At 38.0% G+C, this 23,513-nt stretch overlaps 1 protein-coding gene across 1 annotated transcript in view; it reads right to left on the minus strand.

Moving 5' to 3' along the window:
* The window catches only part of LOC124120436 (sushi, nidogen and EGF-like domain-containing protein 1), a 42,688-nt gene extending 19,616 nt beyond the window's left edge, over positions 1-23,072 (minus strand). The window contains exons 1-3 of the mRNA XM_048401889.1: positions 22,611-23,072; positions 4,827-4,911; positions 2,640-2,839 (exon numbers count right to left, since the gene is read on the minus strand). Of these exons, the coding sequence (XP_048257846.1) occupies positions 2,640-2,839; positions 4,827-4,911; positions 22,611-22,913 (588 nt within the window). The 5' untranslated portion in view covers positions 22,914-23,072. The remainder of the gene's footprint in view (positions 1-2,639; positions 2,840-4,826; positions 4,912-22,610) is intronic.
* Between the last annotated feature and the right edge of the window lie 441 nt (positions 23,073-23,513).

A 23,513-nucleotide genomic window follows, 5' to 3' on the forward strand; every position in this document is an offset into this window, starting at 1 on the left:
GGATCGCATTGGTCTGGGTATCCGACACCCTGCTTTCGACACAACCATACGGATTCCAATTTGCTGCTTTGAAGATCTCTACGGCCAAGATATCTTGCCTGCCGTGGAAAAAGTCCAACAGTCTAACCAAGACCTTGCCATCGATGCCACCATGGGTGTGACCTTAGTACACGTAGCAGATCCCGATGGCCTAAGATGAGGCAGTGGCCGACGTCTGACTAACATGCAAATAGTGCCTTGTACGGATCATGAATGAAGATCAATCCCGTTTGGGAAAGGCCATTGTGGTGGCACAGCATTATGCCCAGAAGCCCAACCCTCCGACCAATGAATGGTCAAGGCTGAGAAAGAGACTGACGAGAACGGATCGAGCCGACGTTCAAGGCAAATGGGCACAGGGATTGTTTCACCTCCTTGGCATTCCTGAAGGCCCCTTTCAGGGCCTGGACAACCCTAGAACGCATGGGACGTGCCTTGGCCCAAATCAACTATCAACTGAAAAGTCTACAGTAAATAGTGTTTAATAGTCTGTTTTACAAGTGTGAAGAGGCACCACCCGACGCCACCCTGCTGCATTTACACCATCATCATGACCACTACGATGTGATCACTTCCATGGCAGCCTTTTATTAGTCTAAGCATTAATGCGAACTCTGCGACCACAGGTACGTATGATCATCCCAAAAAACATCCCTGCTGCAAGCAATACCGCTGCCACCACTCCTTCCCTTCCACCCAAGAAAAACCTAGGGATGTCTTTCTTGGCATGTTAATGATGGTTCCGACATTTCGAGTCACAGTCAGAGGGAGAACCCATCGCCTGTCAATCGATTCACAGGTGCCTGATCTGTTTTCAGCTTGTCCGCGTCTTGGAGACACCCATGGCCCATCACAAGTGCTCAGGTGAGCGAGCTCCATGCTTAGTGTGTTGCGATGCCATGGAGGTGGACACGCCCATCCCGATTGAGGAGGAGGAGGAGACAAAGGAGATGAAGCCGCCTGAGAATGATGACGTCATTTATGCTCATAACGTGCGGGAGTAAGATCTACACTTGATCCTGAAGGGCATGCTTCCACATCTGGTGAAAGAATGGGGGGAAAAGACGTTCACGTGCGGAGAGGGTAAACATCGTTACAGTGTCTATGGCTTCGAACCAGCGACAGTTAACATCTATGCATTCATGGGCTGTTTCTGGCATGGGTCCCGGTCCTTTTACAAGACCAAACGTCGGGGGCTAAAGTGACACGCTGTTAATCAAGTCACCGTGCCTGACCACTCGAACCGTTGCGCCACAAGCATTTGTGGCTGGGGACCAACTCTAATCTGGAATTCCCACGGGGCCAAATACACATTCAATACATGTAACAACATTCTCTGAGCGCTCACGCCTGTTCTTTTCGTTCACCATAATTATGAATGCGAATATCTATTCTTTACCGATTAGCGGCCGTTGGAGTGATGTTCATTGCCGCTTTGAAACGCCTTGAATTCCCACAAGGCACGACCAAGGGGAAGTTCATCACCTGTGTAAACAAAAAAAGTATGAAATACTTTTCACAAACTCGACAATTTCTGTATCATTTTGTCAACAGTTTGCGTAGGACTCGCAAACATCCACGTTATAAATAAAGTTTCATGATAAGTCGGAAATTAAACAAACATAATTCAGACAATTAAACATGTTTGAAGGCAACATACAGGAACTCAGGTATTTTATGTTTAATTTCCCCCTTTGATTTTATAACCTCTTTCGGGATATTTTTGACATCAAACAATCCACCTTAATTTGCGGACTATTAAAAAAACTTGTATGGCAAGGACGTATTAATTGTACAATAACTATCTCTGTCTAGGCAAGATCCGAATAATTGCATGCAGTTATATGCTGTTTACAGTTGTGCAAAAATCTGTAATGCCAAAGCAAATGAATGCCGCTTATCAGATGTGCTTCATTGTACGAATGTCTTTGTTGTTGCGTCACTATATGGCTGAAATAATGACCTTAAATTTTAACTCACTTACTTTGTTGCTGATACCTGCCTTTGGGCAATGAACATCGAATCGAATTCCCATTACACATTTATTACCACATACTGTTCCTTCCCTCTCTTACACAGCTACAAGAATCGTCTTATGAGTAATATTTCACACAAGGGCAGACGGAACCGGAACAAGTTCCAAGGACCAATCAAGCCCAAGATCTGCTACTTCTTCCATTGCTTGCCTGTCATTGTTGTTTCTTTATACATTTCTTAAAGCAGTCTTATTTAGTCGATATTCTTCCATCTTGTCACAATCCTTATTACACCTGGAGAGAAGGGAAGGTCGGTGTTCGATCCCCGACCGCGTCATACCAAAATACGTTAAAAGTTGGTACTTGTTGTTGCCCTGCCTAGCGTGGTGCATTATGGACCTAAAACAAGGACTGGTCGGCTTAGAGTCTCTGTCTGAGTGGGATATTGATGTTAAACTGTGGCATGTGAGCATATGGAATCAGCATATCAGCACACACACACACACACACGAACGTCGTTGTAAAAGTTTAATAATCTTGAACGCCGTAACACCCCATTTCGTATCACCTTACCTTGAAGATACATTCATACTCAACGTTCATTTTACCACATAACAGTCCTACCGGGTTGTCCCAACTGTACTGTGCGCACAGGCCGACAGAACCGTTCCAATTTCCTGTCAACTGGCAAACTCTGCTGTGTCTAGCAGTGCACATCATGAAGTTGTTCTTGCAAGTGTACACTGCAACTGCTCCTTCGTACACTCCGTCATAATGCACCTCAGCATTGGCAACAGCAGGTGGTGCCTCACAGCCTTGAAACTCTGTAACATTAAATAACAGCAAAAGCGATATAGATTTTACTTAACAAATCGGTCATTATCAGGGTCTTAGATTTTAACCCACCAATAACATCAGATAAATGTGGTGGCTACTGACATATACTGAACGGCAAAAGAAACGTCACGCCAAATAACATTGCATGAAAAGTTGTCATTTACACATTTGGGTAATTTTGGCCAAAGTTTCTAAAATTTAACATTACCTTGTCGGAAAAATTAAATTTGATGATAAAAAAACAAAGCAGATGACAATAAAACCGATCGCCCAAACGCATCACGGCAACGGCCATGGTAACCTGATGCATGTTAGTGCCGTGCAAATTAAAATGCACATGCGTTCCACCATTTCTTGCCCTATAGAAATCAACCCAGATTGGATAATATTCATTCGTTATTGAATTGCTACCACATACCAAGATTGACAAGAAATCAGTGACATAAAGCCCTTGGACGATTGCAAACTGAATTTCAAGCCCACGTAAGGACCACATACAGGCTCCAGCAACGGTACCAGACCACCAACACAACAGATGACCAACCACGTAGTGGAAGACCAAGGGTCACCACCTGATGTCAGGATCGTCAGATTGTGTGACAGCATCTTCAAGATCGCTTTCAGTTACTGCTGCGGAAACTTCTCGACAGACCATAGGGACACACCAGAGACGCATTGGTGTGGACAACATGCGTCGACGATTGACGAGCAGACACCTCCACTGTCATAGGCCACACAGAGGACCAGTTCTGACTACACGTCATCGTATGGACCGTCTTCAGTGGGCAACACAGCACTAGCATTGGCGCCATCAGCAGTTGATGGCAGAGAGAGAGAGAGTGGGGAACGTTATTTGGATGCTTGTGTTGTTGAGATAGACTCGTGGCGTGGTCCAAGCATCATGAAATAGGGTGGAATTGATCTTGCACAGAGGGTCGGCCCTGTTGTCGTCCAGAACATCTGTCCAGGAGAGGCAATGGTGTCACAGCAGTTCGGCTCATTGATCAATGAGAAACATGCAGTGGCCTGCCCTCAGTCCCGATTTAAATCCTATTGAGTGAGTGAGTGGGTTGGGTTTAACGCCGCTTTTAACAGTATTCCAGTAATATCGCGGCTTGGAGGAAAGCCCGAAGTGATGCAGGTGTCAGACGTTTACCACTTCAGTGAAACCCACAAGCACGGGTATGGTGCTGGCAAACCTAGAAACATAATCTGGGCGAACCGGGGTTCGAACCCACAATCATAGGTTTCTGGCGTGCCAAAGGGATGCAACTCTGCAAATCCCATTGAGCACCTGTGGGGCGAGATTCAAAGACGGCTGAAAGACGTCCGACCAAGGCCGACAACAGCAGCTGAACTGCGTCAGACGTTTCTCAGAAACACTGACTTGTGATGCTATTTTCTCCGAGACCAGTTTTGGTTTCACTTTAATAACATTTGACACTTTAATTTCAACCTTGGTGATGAGTTTGGTCAAGTCTCAAAGTATGTTTAGTGTGTTTGGACAAATCAGGTTTATCATGTATCTATCCATGGTGACGTTTCTTTTGCGGTTCAGTATATTTTAGAGGTCACTGTCAGTAAAGAATCATTAATACTTGGATGAAACTCGGTTTCTTTACACGGGTATGGTTCTTGCAGGAGGTTACATTGCTTTCAACATGATCAAGGTTTTTTGTTCTGATGATGTGAACCGAAATAGGGTTCAACGTCTCGCCCTTGCGTGCGTGAGTTGCTGCTTGTTCTAGCCAGGAGTTATGCCGTGCCACAGTTTAACAAGGATACTCCACTGAGACCAGTCCTTGCTTTACCCTCTTTTATGTCCTTTCGTATGACGTGGCCCGGGATCGAACACCAACCTGTCCGGCCAGACACACTTTCTCATTGTGCTTCCTCATGCTAGTCTTAGCCAAATGATTCCAATGAGTGATAACGTAAAATAGTGTCAATGTTCTGTTACAGTCAATAGCTTACCTGTCTCACATGATGCCCGACCCAGTCGATCTAGATAACATCTGGACATTGGACAAGGTTTCCCCGAGCAGGCGCCAGCGAGTGACTGTGTAAAACAATACATGCATATGGCGTTACGTGTGCTTCCAAATCCCAAAACGACTCAGCTGGACGTTCAGCCAGCCGAAATGGGAAATTTCAAAACCAGTATTTCCTCCAGCTGTTTTGATATAGATGAAATGTGACTGTTAACATCCAATCGCCTCACAGGGCAGCTTGCATTGTATAATCCCCAAGGAGATGAGAATGTAAAGTGAGTGCCCACAGGTCAAATTATTGTTGGCGCTTTGAGCATGCACCGAATGTATGGAGGCCAGCGCAGTATAACTAGCCACATTATGATAATGATTATGATAATGATGTCCAGATTAAAATACAAAATGCAGCAAATAGGGTTTGGCACAGTCAGGCTCTTACATGCGGTCTAGTGGAACCCGGAGTGAACTTTTCGGAGAATGTGAAGGTTCCCTAACACTGGAGTCTCCTGCATTACCCAGATTGTCAGAAGGGCTGTATTCGTGGCAGCAAACCTGGACAGTCTAGGATTTTCTGCTGGATCATGTTTAAGACTGACATTTTTTTTTATCTATATGCGACTTGTAATCTTTGGTTTTGGTTTGGTTTGATGTTTAACGCAACACTCAGCAATATTTCAGCTATATGACGGCGGTCTGTAAATAATCGAATCTGGATCAGACAATCCAGTGATTAATATCATGATCATCGATCCACGCAATTGGGATAGATGACATGCGTCAACCAATTCAGCGAGTCTGACCACCTGATCCTGTTAGTCGGGTTTTACGACAAGCATTGTCACCTTTGACGGCAAGCATGGGTTTCTGAAGACCTTAAAACTGTATATATAGAAAATAACTGAAGAGAATATTCTATGACCAGAAACCAGAATTTTTTTATTTTATGAAATAGGTAGTGTTAGTTAGTGATATATTAGTTATTAAATGGTACTATACTGTTTGATAATGTATCTGTAAAACTTTGGAATGGCTTTGTACTTGTATGTATTTTACTATACTGTTTTATAATTCATCTGTAAAACTTTGGAATGTCTTTGTACGTGTATGTATTTATCTATGACACTTCTTTGAATACAACTTTAGTTTTGCTAAGAATATTTATTAAGCTCTTCTGTACAATGTAATTTAAATAGGGTAGAGATATGTTAATACATATACAGGATTGAACTGACAACACTATATCATCAACGGCATAGCCCAAGTACTTGTCAAATTTGTATCCCACAACACGAAAAATGACATGTACATGGCAAAACGCAAACTTAGGTCTAACCCTGACAAAATCGTCATCACTGAAGAGGCACTGGTGAAGAGCAACCTCCTCGTGGTGAGTGCTGGGTAGCGCTTATAGTTCTTCCCCCGTGTGGAACCGGGGTAGAATATTTCCACAGCACCCCATTGCTGGTCGTAAGAGGCGACCAAAGTGGGAAGCCCGTTTGCCGTGGGTTGCGTCCCTGTGTCGGCGGAGGACGGGAGTTGAGGGCACTGGTTCCTGGAACTGTGTTCCTTTGCCCAACACACTATTTCGACCCTTACTTCGCCTAGACGGGTGGTGAGATGGGCCCGGTCTTATCATTTGGTTGGTCATGCCAGACCCTGTTCGTAATATTGTATCTGCACACCTATGTTGCATTTTACTGTATATTTTGGTCTTGGCCGTACATAACTTGTGTGAATACTCAATTTTGAATTGAATAAATTGCCTAGAGTCTTACGCCAGTAGGCGGTGGCTCATGGGCCAATCTGGTGATGTTGAACTCCGAATAATGTATGTCTCCAATTTCTGGTCAAGGGACCAACCAGTCCGGCTTTAAATTGGTAGATAAATATAGCTATTAGTGTTGTCTTTGCTGGAGTATAACAACCCTGTATCCCTGGTGTTTGCATCCTGGAGACCCGATGCAATGTAACACTGTCCTTGTTGACACTCCATGGTGGGTGGGGAACAGAGTTGCTGAATAATTTTCTTTCACCATGGCGCTTACTGAATCTGGTTCAAAGCGTAGACACTTAGAATTAAGCTCATTTGGTGAGACTGTTACAAACTTTGATTCCTGGGCTCGATTCCTTGTGATCGAAGCAGCAGATTATTTACCCATCAAACTGAATCCCTTTGCCATTTCGAAAGCTTCAGAAGTATCGCTCCACAACTCCTTCAGTGCTTTAGACATGGATGCGACTCTATCGTCAGATAGTAGTTGTAGGAGTTCTTCTTCCTCACGTTCACGTGAGAGATCACCTGTTGAGCCACCTTGACTCAATCATCACATTTAATACAGTGGAACTGTAGAGGACTTAAGAATAATTATAATGATTTACAAATTTTAACCCAGGATTTCAAACCATCGGCGATATGTCTACAAGAAACATATTACAAAGACGCTGATAAATTTGATATAAGAGGTTATACCTCCTACAAAGTCTGTTCACCTCCAGGTGCAAAAGCCACTGGAGGTTCTTCAGTATTCATGAAACAAGGCGTCATCCACAGCCCCGTTCATCTTGCTACTCACCTTTAAGCTGTAGCTGTCCGTGTAACCTTACACATAGTTTTTACTATGTGTTCGCTCTATATTCCAACATCTTCTTCCCTTCGACAGTCTGAACTTGGACACAATCCACTCTGGGGTAGTGTTCAGACAAATCACAAGGGTAAACTTATGGAAGATTTCATTTCGAACAACGACTTGTGTATCCATAATGATGATTCCAACACATATCTACATCCCGGTACAGGTACCTACTCCGCTCTTGATTTATACCTCACTCACCCTGATTTATTAAACGAATTTGAATGGTCCGTCCGCGAAGACCTCTGTGGCAGTGATCATTTCCCAACCTTTTTAAAACCTGTCTTACCTTCAGATGTTCCTCCTTCAACAAGATGGAACTTCATTAAGGCCAACTGGCCTTTATTTGAAACCTGATCTATTTATTGACGCGACTGATCCTGTACAATTATTTTCGGATGAACTAAACAAAATAGCAGATGAATGTATTCCTAAGTCCTCTACATATCCACACACCCCTAAACCATGGTTCAATAATGACTGCAAACAAGGCAGGGAGGCACGGAAGAAAGCTGAACACTATTTCCGTCGCCATCCCATGGTCCATAATTTGAATAAATATAAAATCTTAAATGCTAAAGCCAGGCGTACGTTCAAACACAATAAACGCCAATCTTGGCAACAGTATGTTTCCAAAATAAACTCACGAACGCCCATGTCCAAGGTATGGAACATGATACAGAAAATTAAAGGTAAGGGTTCTAAATGTAGCGTCCACCATCTTAAGAATGGGGATGACCTTATAACTAATAAATCGGATATTGCAAATAAACTCCGTGAAACGTTAGCAAAACATTCTTCTTCCTCAAATTATGTCCCTCAATTCCAAAAAAACAACCAACACAGCAGGAAAAGAAAACTATAAATTTTAAATCAGATAATGGGGAAGATTATAATGAAGTATTTTTGATCCATGAACTTCATACAGCTCTTGGACAAGCTCATGACACTGCTACAGGAGCTGATAATGTACACTATCAACTCCTGAAGCACTTGCCAGAACCGTGTTTAGAAACCCTTTTGTTGATTTTTGATGATATATGGACATCAGGTAAGTTTCCTTCTTCCTGTCGTGATGCCATAGTGATACCCATACCGAAACCTGAACGGGATCACAGTGATCCCTCAAATTATAGACCAATTTCATTGACCAGTTGCGTTTGCAAAACCATGAAATGCATGGTCAACAATTGATTAAAATGGTACTTGGAATCAAATAATTTAATTACAAATATTCAGTGTGGCTTTCGAAAGAATCGAAGTACCGTTGACCATATAGTACGGTTAGGATCATTTGTGAAGAATGCAATCATTAATAATCAGCATGCAGTGTCTATCTTTTTCGATTTAGAAAGCATATGACACAACGTGGAAACACGGGATTTTAAAGGATTTACATGATTTTGGATTGAGAGGTCGTTTGCCTGAATTTATATCCAAGTTTTTAACTGGCAGACAATTTCAGGTCCGCGTGCGTTCTACCCTGTCTGGTCATTATCATCAGGATCAGGGTGTCCCACAAGGCAGTATTTTGTCTGTCACTTTATTTAGTATAAAAATAAATAGTCTTTCAAAGGTTTTAAGTGATGCAGTAGATGGATCTATTTTCGTGGATGATTTTAATGTTTCTTGTCGTGGAAATAATTTGCATACAATAGAGAGGCAGTTGCAAATCTGTCTCAATCAAATTCATAAATGGTCTCTAGATAAAGGGTTTAAATTTTCCGAATCAAAAACTAACTGTGTACATTTCTGCAGAAAAAATAAGCCGCACAAGGACCCTGAACTATTTTTAGATGGCACCCCTATCAAAGTTGTCAAAGAGGCCAAGTTCTTTGGCCTTATTTTTGATAGTCATTTAACTTTCCTTCCACATATTAATTACCTTAAAGCCAAATGCCTGAAAGCACTCGATTTGTTGAAAGTAGTTTGTACAGATCACTGATCCGTTCAAAACTCCATTATGGCTCCATCGTCTATGGTGGAGCCTGCAAAAGTAATTTAAAAAAACTGGATACTATTCATCATCAGGGCCTGAGGCTTTGCCTTGGAGCCTTCAGGACGTCTCCAATTCACAGTCTGTATGTAGAAGCGGATGAACCTTCTCTTAAACAACGCCGTCTAAAATTATCTTTACAATATGTCACTAAATTATATTTACAATAAAAAATCATCTCTTGTTCCACCCCTCGGAATCAGAATCCAGTCTGCCATGTTTGCTTCCAATATTAAACTGCAAGATATAGCTCCCACTCAACTGTTTTCATCACCTCCTTGGCAAATGGTACGGCCAGAGGTAGACCTTACATTAAGAACATTAAAGAAATCAGATACTAACCAATTACTTTAACAACAAGAATACAATCAATTTAGAAACATTTATGACACATATAAATCTATATACAGATGGATCCAAGGATGGTGGCGCAGTTGCTAGTGCCACTGTCATTGGATCCAGAACAATATCTTCACGTTTACCTGATAACAGTTCAATATTCACTGCAGAAGCAAACGCCATTTTGACAGCACTTACATATATCAGTAATCAATCTAAACATAAACAGTTCACACTGTTTTCAGATTCTCTTTCATGCCTTCAGGCTATTAAAAATATGTCATCCAAACATCCACTTTTAATCGAATTCTTGAATTATTTAATGATCTTGCTACTGGCCAATATGACATCGTCTTTTGTTGGTTACCAAGCCATGTTGGTATCACTGGTAACACAATGGCCGATGCTGCTGCTAAAGCAGCACTCAACAAATCTGTGACACCACTTCTCATACCCTACACTGATTATAAACCTACAATTAGATCTTACATTCGTGATGTGATGCAAAAGAAGTGGGACACCCAAGTAGGTATCAATAAATTAAATCAAATTAAACCAAATATCGGTTACACCTACTTGGGCTGTCAGTCCAATTTTGAAGAGGTCATTATGCGACGATGTCGTATTGGCCACAGCAGATATACAAATGAATACTTATTGAAAGGTGAGGATCCTCAGTTTTGTGTCCCTTGTGATGGAAGAATCACGGTCAAGCATGTCCTGCTTGACTGCATTGATTTTTCCATCAGAAGGGATAAATATTTCAGTGTTAAACAATTAAGGACCTTTTTAATGATGTTAATTCTCGTTTAATACTATGTTTTTTTTAAAAGAAATCGAACTTCTTCATACATTTTGATGTGTTCAATGTATTATTTTACATATTGGTAGTGCTGTTGGTGGCTGTACCCTCGAGGGGGTTAAAGTAGTGTAAAATTATTGTCCCAGAATTTTAAAACGTAGGATTTTTGTCATTTTATTATAAGGCTTAACTGGTATACCATCGCCAGTGACTATAAAGGGTTGATATAAATCCTGCAAGTGCCCATGCAGGAAGCAAAGGTACTGTAAGTCCCCATGGTCCCCGGTGTGGTGATCTCCCTTTAGTTACTGACGATCTCTAACCCATTTTTATATTTTGTTGTTCCTTAAAACTTAATGCTTTTAAATGTTCTGCAACTAGTTCTAAATCTTATCTGTGATATTCTAGTTGTCATACTGTTCTTCGATGACAGTTTTTTTATAAAGTTTAAATATATGTATATTTCATGTATAACTTCTCGTCACGATATGGCTGAAATATTGCCGATGTGACATAAAGCATTAACTCACTCACTCACTCATCACTGAAGACCTGACCAAACATCGCCATTCACTAATTAAAAGGCTCCTAGAACTCAAGAAAGCCACCTCAATGTACTCATTCTGGACCTTTGATGGTAGGATATCTGCATGCAAACAAAGCGGAAAGCGATTTTGGATCAACTGTCTTGCAGATATTGATGATTTGATCAACTCATAAATGTGTTGTGACCTCTTGACCAGTACCTGTTTAGGTGTTATGCCAATGTCATCAATATACCATCATACTATTACAGAGCTACCTACCTCTTCCTACTATACACATTAAGATGTCATTAATCAGATGCATCTTGGTCACAGCTATTGCTGTACTTACACAGTCCCACCCAAGCCAACAAAATCAATTTGTGGCAACAGACCCTACTTGTCGCCATCATTATGTTTCACACTGTAGGCTTTTGTATCATATTTCCTCTATTCATTTTGAACAAAACCCAGCTTTTTTCTGGATCTTTTCTATGTTACTTGTGCATACTTCATGTGTTTGTCATTTGTCAACAAACAGACTATAGTTCAACACTTTTGAACATTTTGTACTACACAATCAAGAAGAACTTATATATTCATTATGCCTCCACAGTGCGCTTAACATTCGATTAGTTATATTCACCAAACCAATTATCAAACACTTTGAGAACACGTTCATCATCGCCCTCACCTGGTTCATTATTCTCTCCAAATTAGGCAATGATTGACAACATGACGTACAGGGCGACGATTGGATTATTTTATAATAAATGTATGCCAACTTATCTCAGGCCTCACGCTTTTACCATTGAAGTATATATCCTTTTCAAAATGCATTTCACGATGTACATACTGCCCTTTTGTCTTGTCATGACGTATGGCCTGTGCGTAAACATGAAATTAATCTCCCTCCTTCTGTTGTACATCGCTGGTGATATTCATCCAAATCCTGGCCCGAAAGAATATTAATGTCTATTAATGTATAACTTGATATAAAAAAGTGATGTTAAAGAAACGTATGGCTCTACAAACAAGCTAACTTTGCTAAAATGAATATACAAATTAAGAATAAAAATTGGAACGAGTTTTTTAAAGGATGTACGGACGTTAATGAAATATGCGACAAATTCCACTCCCAACTAAAAAAATACATGCACGACTATATACCCTCTAAGTGTGTAACTATTCTCCCAACGGACAAACCATGGTTCGATAATGACCTCAGAAGGGAGCGTCGCTCCAGAGACTGGTATGAAAAAAAGGCTTTACGAACCGGTAAATTTAGCGATATTGTCAATTACAAAAAGCAAGGAAACACATTTAAAAATATGAAAAAGATAGCCAAAGAAAAATACTATAACAACCTTAACGGCTTGTTGGAAACACATCTGAACTCAAACAGTACCAACTACTGGAAATTATGGAGATTTATCATTAAAAATGCTAATTCACCAGCATGTATTCCTCTTCTATGTACCGACCATAATAAACCCACTGCATTTACCAATGTTGAAAAGGCAGATATACTCAATAATTATTTGGTTTCTATTTGTGATGTTGATGACGGCAATCAGCCACTTCTGGATTTCAGTCAACGTTGTGAAACCTCTCTCTACGATATCACAGTTACTTAATCAGAAATAAGCGATCTCATAATGTCACTACCATGATATAAGCCAAGCGGACCAGATAAGATAAACCCTAGACTTTCAAAAACCCTTGGCTGACAGTATCGCCATCCCATTATGTATAATTTACAATCGATCTTTAAAAGAAGCAATCTTTCCAGAAAACTGGACACTTGCTCACGTCATGCCATTATACAAGAAATGTGACAAAGCACTACCCTAAAACTACAGACCATTTAGCTTGTTATCTATTCTTGGAAAACTACAGGAGAGATTGGTTTTTAAACGCTTATGTAACTATTTCAATATGAATAGTCTCGTGTACAAATATCAATCCGGCTTTGTACCAGGACATTCTACTACCTCACAATTAATAGAAATATATAATGATATTGTCTCATCTGTTGACAAGCACGAATACTATTGTGTGGTATTCTGTGATATATCGAAAGCATTTGACAGAGTTTGGCATAAAGGAGCACTTCATAAATTTCAAAAATACGGTGTAACGGGCAGGCTATTACTATGGTTAGTAGACTATGTTAGTCAGACGAGACAAAATGCTTTTGTAAATGGCAGCTTTACATCTTTGAAATTCACCAGAGCGGTGTGCCCCAGGGATCAGTTTTAGGTCCATTTTTGTTTTTAGTCTACATCAACGATCTCACTGATAATCTAGTGAATTCTACTCGCCTTTTGACGCACGATACTTCCATTGGTACATTATCTCTTCACTTACAAATCACAGAACACAGTGATCTAGAGCTTCACAATACCTGGACCAACATATGGCTAGTTAAGTTTAACCCGGACAACAACAACATTTATTATGTTCACTCATTGTCAAAACCTCACTGCAGATATTATGTATAACAATACCGCACTTAGCGCATCTATCTCGCACAAACATCTGGGGGTTACTCTCTCTCATGACATGAAGTGGTCAACTCACATTGATAACATTTGCCGCTCAGCTTCCAAAATGATTAGTTCATTAAGAACCGTTAAATATTTACTTGACAGACCAAACTTGTCCAAAGTCTATCTTGTTTCATAAGCCCTATGTTAGAATATGCTTCAGAGGTATGGGATAACTGCAGTCAAGAAAATTCCGAAAAACTTGAAATGATTCAACTCGAAGCCGCTCGCATAGTAACAGGTCTTCCTAAATTATCCTCAAGATCGAGTTTATATTTTGAGACAGGATGGGAATCACTATCTTATAGATGGAAAAAAAACCAAAAAAAACTTTCTACAATCTACAGTATTGTTAATAACCTATGTCCATCCCATTTACATGACACGTTACCACCCAAAGTATCAACTATTAGTAGATATGAGTTACGAATTCAGAACAACATGAATTTGCCGCATACACGAACAGTTATGTACCAACACTCATTTTTATCTTCTTCAATCTAACTGTTACCCCCGGAATACAGAAGTGCAACATCATTATCAAATTTTAAACATAATATTAAAACAACCATTGCGACTCCACTGCCATACTTCTCAACCGGCAACCGAAGAGCTAATATTTTACATACACGCCTGATACTTTGTCCTGCTCTTGTGGAAACTCATGTGAAAACAACACACACTTTTTTCTTTTTTGTCCCAATTACGCTATTCCCTGAAATATCATGTTCAGTTCAGTGTTTTGAGTGGGTTATCGATCTGAATTACGGAATCACCGAACAAATTATGATGCCGTGTATACTCAAGCAGTTTGTTTACACCCTAATACTTCACTCGAACATATGATAGGCATTGAAAGCATATAAGCACGGCAACTTCGAAAGCTAACATTAGGTGGGCATCCCTAAAGAAAAAAAAAAAGCTTTGCAAGGCTTTCTCTCAACATCGCTAGTCACCATTATGACGTCATATCGCTCATTGTGACGCAAAAGATATGACGTCACAGTCGTATATAGAAAAGCGCCAAAATTCCAAGCTCTCTGTTGTCTCCTAAAACGTAAATACATTCCCTTTGTTGATTTCTGTCAAGTTTTTCTGCACGAAATGTATTGCCACACATCTTTTAAATATTATAGTAACCGCATCTGGGCATTTTGTAACCTGAAATTGTAGATATATTTATTTAAATATGTCAACCGACAATGACTGAAAAGAGTACAATTCTATGAATATTAGCTTCCGCGGTGATGCGGCCGTCAGACCAGCTGTTTCAATCAGAGGGGGTTTATTGTGAATTAATAGCCTCTGATTGACCAATCAGAATCGAGTAAATTCCAAATTCATGGTAGAATTATTATTAATTACGCCATTAGTGTATAAACTGCATGCATGTACATGAATACATTGGTATCCCTGCCTCCTTCTGTAAGCATAGTGTTTACGGGTATGTATATCTTTGTGTATGTGTGTAAATATGTATATGTGTATATATATATATATATATATATATGTATGCATGCTTATACAAGGGTATATGTGTATGTATGTAGTGTATGTGCATATATGTACATGTATATAAGTGTATGTATGATTGTGTAATTATATATATGTAGCCTTGCATGTGTTTTGGATTAATGTGTATATGCAAGTAAATTGTGTTTATATAGGCATTTCTTATGTATGTCTATGTTATTCTTGCACACATTCACAAGGGAAAATTCCAATATATACAAAATATACAATTTTGTATATTTGGTATTTCCAAAATATACAATTTTGTACAGTTGGTATATCCAAAACTATAAAAAAAATTGTATATATGGATAGATTTTACCACTGCTTCATTGAATTTTTTTAGCTCGTAAGAGGTATTCTTGGGGTTTGAAAATATTACTAATTTCCGAACAGTATTATTGCACGTGACAATAATACGTTAATACTATTTTCATTATGGCAACTATATTTGGAGTGTTTTGAAATAATTTGTATTTCTTAATGTTGACAGCATTTTACATAAGAAATATAACATTTGTGCAGATTTTAGTAACAGATAATGTAAATAATATTGCTGTCTTAATTAGATCGCGGTTAGAAAAAGCACTGTTTGTATAACGAAAGGCTGCCGCTGTTTTAACTAAGTCGGGGTTAGAAAAGCACTGTTTGTATAACGAAAGGCTGCCGCTGTCTTAACTAGGTCGGGGTTAGAGAAGCACTGTTTGTATGGGGAAAGGCTGCCGCTGTCTTTACTAAATCGGGGTTAGAAAAAACACTGTTTGTATAGTGAATGGCTGACGCTGTCTTAAATAAATCGGGGTTAGAAAAGCACTGTTTGTATAATAAGAGGCTGTCACTGTCTAAACTAGAATAACCAATAAACGGAACAGCAAGAGAGTAGCCTTTTAGCGATTGTCAAGATCATTGCAAAATAATAGATAAAAAATCCATGAATTTAAAATTGTACAAGGAAACATATCTATAGGAAACACTTTGTTGGAATGAATTCCTATTATATTACGTTCACGACATTAGTTCTGGAGATTGAAGTAAAATTTTATATATATGTTTCTGTGATTTCATATAATGGTGATTCTAAATAGAAAATATTGGTTGATATTGTTTGACAAACAGTTTTACACACCATCCATTGTGATACTTCTACTTAAGGATGTTTGTTTAGTCAATTGACATGCATTCATTGTAAACAAGGATCATTACTGTGAAAGGATTACTAAGTTTGCCATCCAGTATAATGCACTTCCACGATTAGCATAATTAGAACAGAGTTTGTAATTAGTTACACCCGGAATCCAGTTGATCAAGGCAGCTACATCAGTTGATAGTGTAAGCAACTGGAGAAGAGGCGAGCAACTCAATGTGATTAATGAATAAGTGGAATTATAATAAATATACGAACTCCTGTCGCAAAACTGCATTCGAACATTGAACACGCACAATCGCAGATTTCTATCGTACATATGAGGGTGAACGTGAACACGTCCTAACAGCGATTTGTCTTCAGAACACACAGTGAGCTCAAGTGAGTTTATTAATGATGATATTTTCATTCATTCATAGATATGGTGATCATGACCGCTAACACTATATGTGTTCGCAGTTACATTTGGAAGACTAGACACATATTGATTCACTATATGACAACATCAAATCCAGTATTTGTTTAATGCAACTGGTTTAAAGCATTCAAAATTGTGCATTATTATAAAATACAATGTGTGTCGCTTCGGCTTCCATGTCAAATACATTAATTATTTGTTTTCAATATAATTTAATATTACTATGACTTTTACATTATAACTAAAATTATGGAGACTTGCATGTCGAGCCAACAAACTATTGTACATATTCTTCACATTGGAATTTCTGTTTACTGTGTTTGCGGTGGGGTCATGACAATTCCCCAAATGGACAATTCCAAATACTACTGCGTAAAATATTAATGCTGATTTGGAGAAAATTACATGGATAAAAGCAAGTAAAATTGAATTCAGAGAAAACAGAAACTCTTCTATTTCACGTAAAATTAAAGTCTTCCCAAGTGCAAAACCTTATCTTAAAATGAAAGGAATTAATATTTATGACTAAAGGAATAATATTTCAGTCAGATTCTGATATTGCCGTGAACCATACTCACTCACTCAGTTAAATAACTCCTTTCACATAAATCGTTAGAAGTTATGAACAAGCATATGATGCCAATATTTGGGATAATTGTACCAAGAACATTAAGATTCATTACGGACGCTGAAATAATGCCGATGAGACGTTAAATTTTAACTCACTCACTCAATACGGACTATACGGACTTTTTGTGGGCGATAAGGGGTACAGGCCACGAGAACATATATAGAGAAACTGACACAGCCATTACACCTTTTTACAAGATGGAAAACATCTTTGCTGTTAGTAATTAAATTTATAGAAATCGAACCAATATACAGGCTATATGTTGTAGAACAGAATGCTATGCCAAGTTATTCCTACCTGATACAATTAATAATTGGAATAGTCATCTGATATAGAGGATTATTAAACTTGGACAGTGTTACTTATATACAGTTAAGCCATGATACCAGATTTTGTCACGTAATCCTTTATCGCCTCGGACTCGGTTGTAGTGATTTAAACTTCCATCGGCTTAAAAGACAATATATTAAGAAATGATTCGCCTTTCTATTCTAAAGGCTAAGTGAATTTATATTCAGTGGTTTATAGGAAACAATTTGTCAATTTAGCTATTTTGAAATCAATCCATGTACATCCTACGTTCGGGTGATTTTGCACTAATGTTATAACTTAAGATTTAATTCATATTTTAAGACACGTATTAAGTATTAAACATCTAAATAGCTTTACTTGGTAATTGAACACCTTTCCATCAACCGCACCAAACTGTTGACCAATCGTTTTTGATCTGTTTTAATGTATATATGTATTATTTAATACACTTTGTATATAGGAAGCTTGGTGGGGACTTTTAGGATATAAGAAATGAATACAGACTGCCATATTGTCTGAATGTCTTACCAATCACCGGGTGTTACCATGTAGACAGGATATTATTCGAGTTTCTGACAATTATTCCATGAGCATATAGGGTATTGGTGCTTGGGGATATTAAATGTAACAGTTTGTTATAAGAGGAGATTGATAGTGAACTGTTAGTACCAGTTAGATATAATATCTGTATGACTTCTTTCTGTTTGACAAAGGATTTAGGGTTTATGTGTTGGAAATCCCTCACACTGATGGACGAAAGTCACTCAGCCAGTTCATGTATTCTACGTTAAATAAGTTCAGAACACGTGTATAATTACAACATCCTCAGGATACCAATAATAACGAAATGTACAAATTAACAAACATGACCAACATTATTATTTCATGACAATGTAGGTGTCATGCATGTAATTATAGCTTTATAAACATATGTTTAATTATTCAGTTTGTGTGAAGTCGGCCATAAATACAAGAAACAGTTGATTCTGAAATTCTTTAATCATGTACTTTTAAGTATATTTTCCCAATATTATATTATCCCCAAAAGGGCAATTATATTCATGTTATATGTTTTCAGTCAAATTTTGAATACGAATTACGTAACATTTATGCTACTTTGATTTTATCAGACCAATCTTGTTGTTACAGACCCAAGGAATGACTAGGTTCATTACATGTCATAAAAGTGCCGGGACATAATGTGGTGGCAATACATTCTCCTATTAACACTTGTCACAAAGGGACGGGCCATTTGGGTTTGTCCTCAGGGAATGTGTTATGCAATTTGTGTATTCACGAAATAACATTCAACAAACTATGAACTAAGTCGGGTGATTTAGGGTTGATGCATTTGTACTTCGTATAAATAAATGAATTACATTATTTTCTTAATTGTGTGCGAAATAAGCACAATGTCGGAAAGTGCAAGTTAAATCCCCAAATACTGACTTCGTTCCTAAATAAATCACAACCCTCACTTATAATTGTATCACTTTAAATTTTAATGATGTAAATCACGTAATTGTCATTTTTAATGTAGAATACGTCAGTCACTCAACCAGTTCCACTATAATTTTCCCAAAAGATCAATGATTAAAAACAGTTATCAAGATTTAATTGCTATATTTTTAGAAATACTTAATCTTAACAATGAAACTGCCATCTTGATGTATTATTCTGTATTGAATTACATTAGATATATGCTCCTATACCGCCGCTGGTGTCTTAATTTGCGAGAATTAAACATTTGGTTTGCATCCAACAATGCGCATGCCAAATTATTCAGCGTCAAGCTTTCAGAGCGACAACTATGTTTTCCAAAGTAGAAATAAAGCAAAATGAATATTTATCAAGTTTCCTGTTGCTAGAATATATGCATGCTGTTGTGGTTTTTCAACAAAAAAATCTTCGTTCTCTCTGTTGTTAACAATATTAAAACAACAAGTACTATAAAATATAATACGGAAATATATTACATATTATTTACGCATCCGCTCACAATACAATGCTAGTAAACAATATTTGTGTCCCAGGGACTGAATACCAATTAGACCAAGCCAGCTCTACAGACACTGACTCTCTCAAAGACAGCAAGGTACATTATACAGTTAATTGAAAACTGTAATCTCAAACATATCTAATGCTACTTCAACACTTTATCATATACTTAGCAGTTGAATATTCTGTAAAATTGAAATTAATCCTCTATTAGTTTACAGTGACGATTCGTGCAGGCTATATAATGCAGGCACGGCCCGTTATGTATCATTCAATCTTTATCTTTCTTATAAAGGCATAATGATCGATAATCTCTTCTGTTGCAGTGTGAAATGTTAATTTATTGTGAGTAAAGCTAATCCCTTTCTCCAGACATTAATTGATCACTCACCAACAACTGACAGGGATTAATCCTCGTTAAGTGATACAGTGTACTGCAGGTTAACTAGATTAATTAACTACAGTCCGTTGTAACGATGAATTGCAAAAAAACTCGAAATCCAGAAAAGTGTATGAAACATCAATACGGTACTTGACCATGAATACCCTGTACTCAACAAAATCTGACTTTTGTTTATTTTAAGACCCATTATATTTACGGTTATAATTTTTTATCTTCAAATACCACGATGTGCCCACTGACACCGTCATTATGTTGATTGCCTGATTGTTAAGAACTATCAGTTGCAATATATAATATGATTGCTTTGTATAACATCGGCATGCTGTTCACTTTCATTAGGACTGGATGCTTTGTACAATAGCCAGAGTATCTCACTGTTAATTTTTTTTTATAATTTGCATTTCCATAAGTAAAGAACACATCAATTTAATCTGAATACGACAATGTGTCAATTTCATGTTCTAAAAAGTACAGGTATAAGAATTCATATTCGACTTCTTATCATTTGTATTTGTAAGAATTTTTTAAAATTTTCTTGCGCCTGTTGTACATTACATTTATGGTCGTAGTTTGTTGACTTTGCTAACGATATTAGGCTGAGTCCAAAGAAATGTTTTGAACATTTGATTGCATTTTAAGCAATTTTGTGCCGTTTGGACAATATTCATACCAACAAGTGTAAAAGTGGCAAAAGTCAAATAAACAAAGATGGCGGATGTAAAATTTCGGAGTTAAATCAGTACTTTTAAAAAATCGGGAATAGTTTCTGTGCACCCGGCCACCTGGGTTCCAGCCACTAATGCCTACGTCCACTTTTGCCTACAGTTACTATTGCCTACAAAAAAAATAAAGCAGTGTGGAATAATGCCTACACAAATAAAACAACATACCCATGCTAGGAATGAACTCTTTGAAATTTCTTTGAAATCATCAAATATCTGCATATTGGTGCATACTATAAGAACTAATGCAATGATGCAGAAATGATGCACTGATAGCAGGTGTCGCTGAAAATCACTGGTGCATGAGTTTGTTTTTGTAGACCGTAGGCATTAGTGGATGTAGGCATTAGTGGACGCCGCCGCCACATGGGAGCAATACTGCCACAAACGTGCAATGTCCCTTTTCCCATGCCGAAGCATATTGAGAAAAGCATACCTTTGTACTTACTTATCTTTTGTAAAACATAAAACATGTTATGGGTTTTCAGACGCTGAATAAACATTCATAGTTTTTCACATGAACAACTGTAAAACATCTCATTCACTTAAAGAAGACAACTTTATCATTAAAAAAGTCATTATTGGAGTATTAACAATTTCTGTGTGACAGAATCACCCCGACAGCTCAACCTCTCTGTGCATTTGACCATAAAATCTACTCACATACCAAGCACCGCGCCAGGAAAAGTACCAGACGCCTCAATCTCTTACCCTTCAATATCATTGCAAGGAGAGTATGTACTCCCGCTAACAGTGTGGAGTACTAATTAAACATTCCAGTAATATTACCCACCACTATATCAGTTTTTTTGTAACTTGCTGATACTATTTTGCACATACAAAACAATTATAGAACAATACATAGCAATTATCCTCCTTTACCAACATATACAAAGAAACACAGTGCTCAACTTAAAACACTTCAATTTGCACATATATAATAATTATACACAAATACATAATAATTATCTCCCTTTACCAATATATACAAAGAAAACAAATTTGTATACACCATATTTACAAATTTGTATATTTTTGTATATGTCGTATATACAAACTTGTATATTTTTGTATATATCATCATTCCAATCTTCTATATGCTTTGGAAATATCATCATTCCAAAGCATATTCAAGCTTGTATAGATGGATTTTTTGCAGTGATTGTGTTTGTGATCTTGTGTAAATATAATTATCTTTGTTACTACTTAAATGAAATATGTTCATATGTATATGAGTATGTGTATGTATGTATTAGTATATATGATCAAGTGTATATATGATTATGTGCATATGTATGTATTTCTGTATACGTATGTATAAGTATGTGTGTATGTGTATATATATATGTATATTCAATGTCTGTACATATAGAGTAGGGAAAGGGCCACGTAAGTTGGATAGCTTTTGCCCAATTCCGTTGACCATATATGTTAATAAAATATGTTTAAAACAAAACAAACACGATATCTCCCTGTCGACGGGATTAAAATCTAGTTTAACATGTTTTCTATAAATGTAACGATGATCATCATGATCAACACGACCATAATCATCAACATCATCATCTCCAAATATATTGTTTCACTCCGACGAATGTCGACAATATACGCAGTGAACTCTGGCTTTGTCACTTGCGACAGTATATGCCTGGCGACAAGATGTGACGTGAACGTTGGCATACATGTATTTTGCCTGTCGACAATATATGGGTAACACAGTCTCATTGCGCATGAAATAATTATTGCTCGCGAAAAATAATAGCTTATAATTAATAATATAACAATACCTTAGGCCAGTGGTTGATGTCACTGAAGAGAAATCCTGGCTGCGTTGTGACAGCCACCTGGTCACTGCTGTTGCTGTTGAGTTCACAGATGCGAGTCTTGGTCTCAAAGTTGAAGGACATGCAGACTGAAGACATCAGACATGCCGATGCACAGGAATAGAGAGAATATGACCTTACTTTCCTAAATATGTAACGTTCCATATGGGCATCAATCGCCACAACAGAAGAGGCGTTGAAGCAAGTGCAACAACCTGATCCTACACCAGTCAGGAATAGGACTATGGTAAACAGTCTTAAATGCATTTCTGTTTTCTCAGAAACGAGATCGGTAAGAGAGAAGTATTAATGAAAGTTGCTGACGAAAACGTAGTCCTTGTAGATATATTGTCCATCTACCCGTCCTCGGTTATGGAAAGCCATACACAATTCCTGAGTGGAACATTTCTTTGTGAGCTTACTGTGTTTGGCTTCAAAGATAAGACTGCCCCTTTTAGAAACAGTACTGGAGTTTGGCGTCACTTCTACATTAGTAAGTATACATTAGGAGGTCTTAGATATTCTCTTTAGTAAGATTGAAGGAGGGATATAGTCGACAAAACCTCTCACATCATATAACCATTGTCAAAGAATCAATATAACTAAATTTTCCATGGATGTGCCGTGGGAAGCTATGCTTGAAAGTCTGAAAGGAGAAAGCCATGAAGCTTGCAAACAATACTTTACAGTTAAAACATGGTGCTCTTTTGTACCAAACGACACAGGGAAACAGACAGCTTGTACTGCTCGACCACTTGACCATGGAGGCGGTCTTCTTCAGAAGGGTTATGACGATATATAAATTAGATAAGGACTAGAGGAGCTCAACAAATTCTTATAATTGTCAATAAAATGACACAAAACTGA

The sequence above is a fragment of the Haliotis rufescens genome, unplaced genomic scaffold, assembly GCF_023055435.1.
Source record: "Haliotis rufescens isolate VD_foot unplaced genomic scaffold, xgHalRufe1.0.p SCAF_24, whole genome shotgun sequence".
Taxonomy (NCBI): Eukaryota; Metazoa; Mollusca; class Gastropoda; order Lepetellida; family Haliotidae; genus Haliotis; species Haliotis rufescens.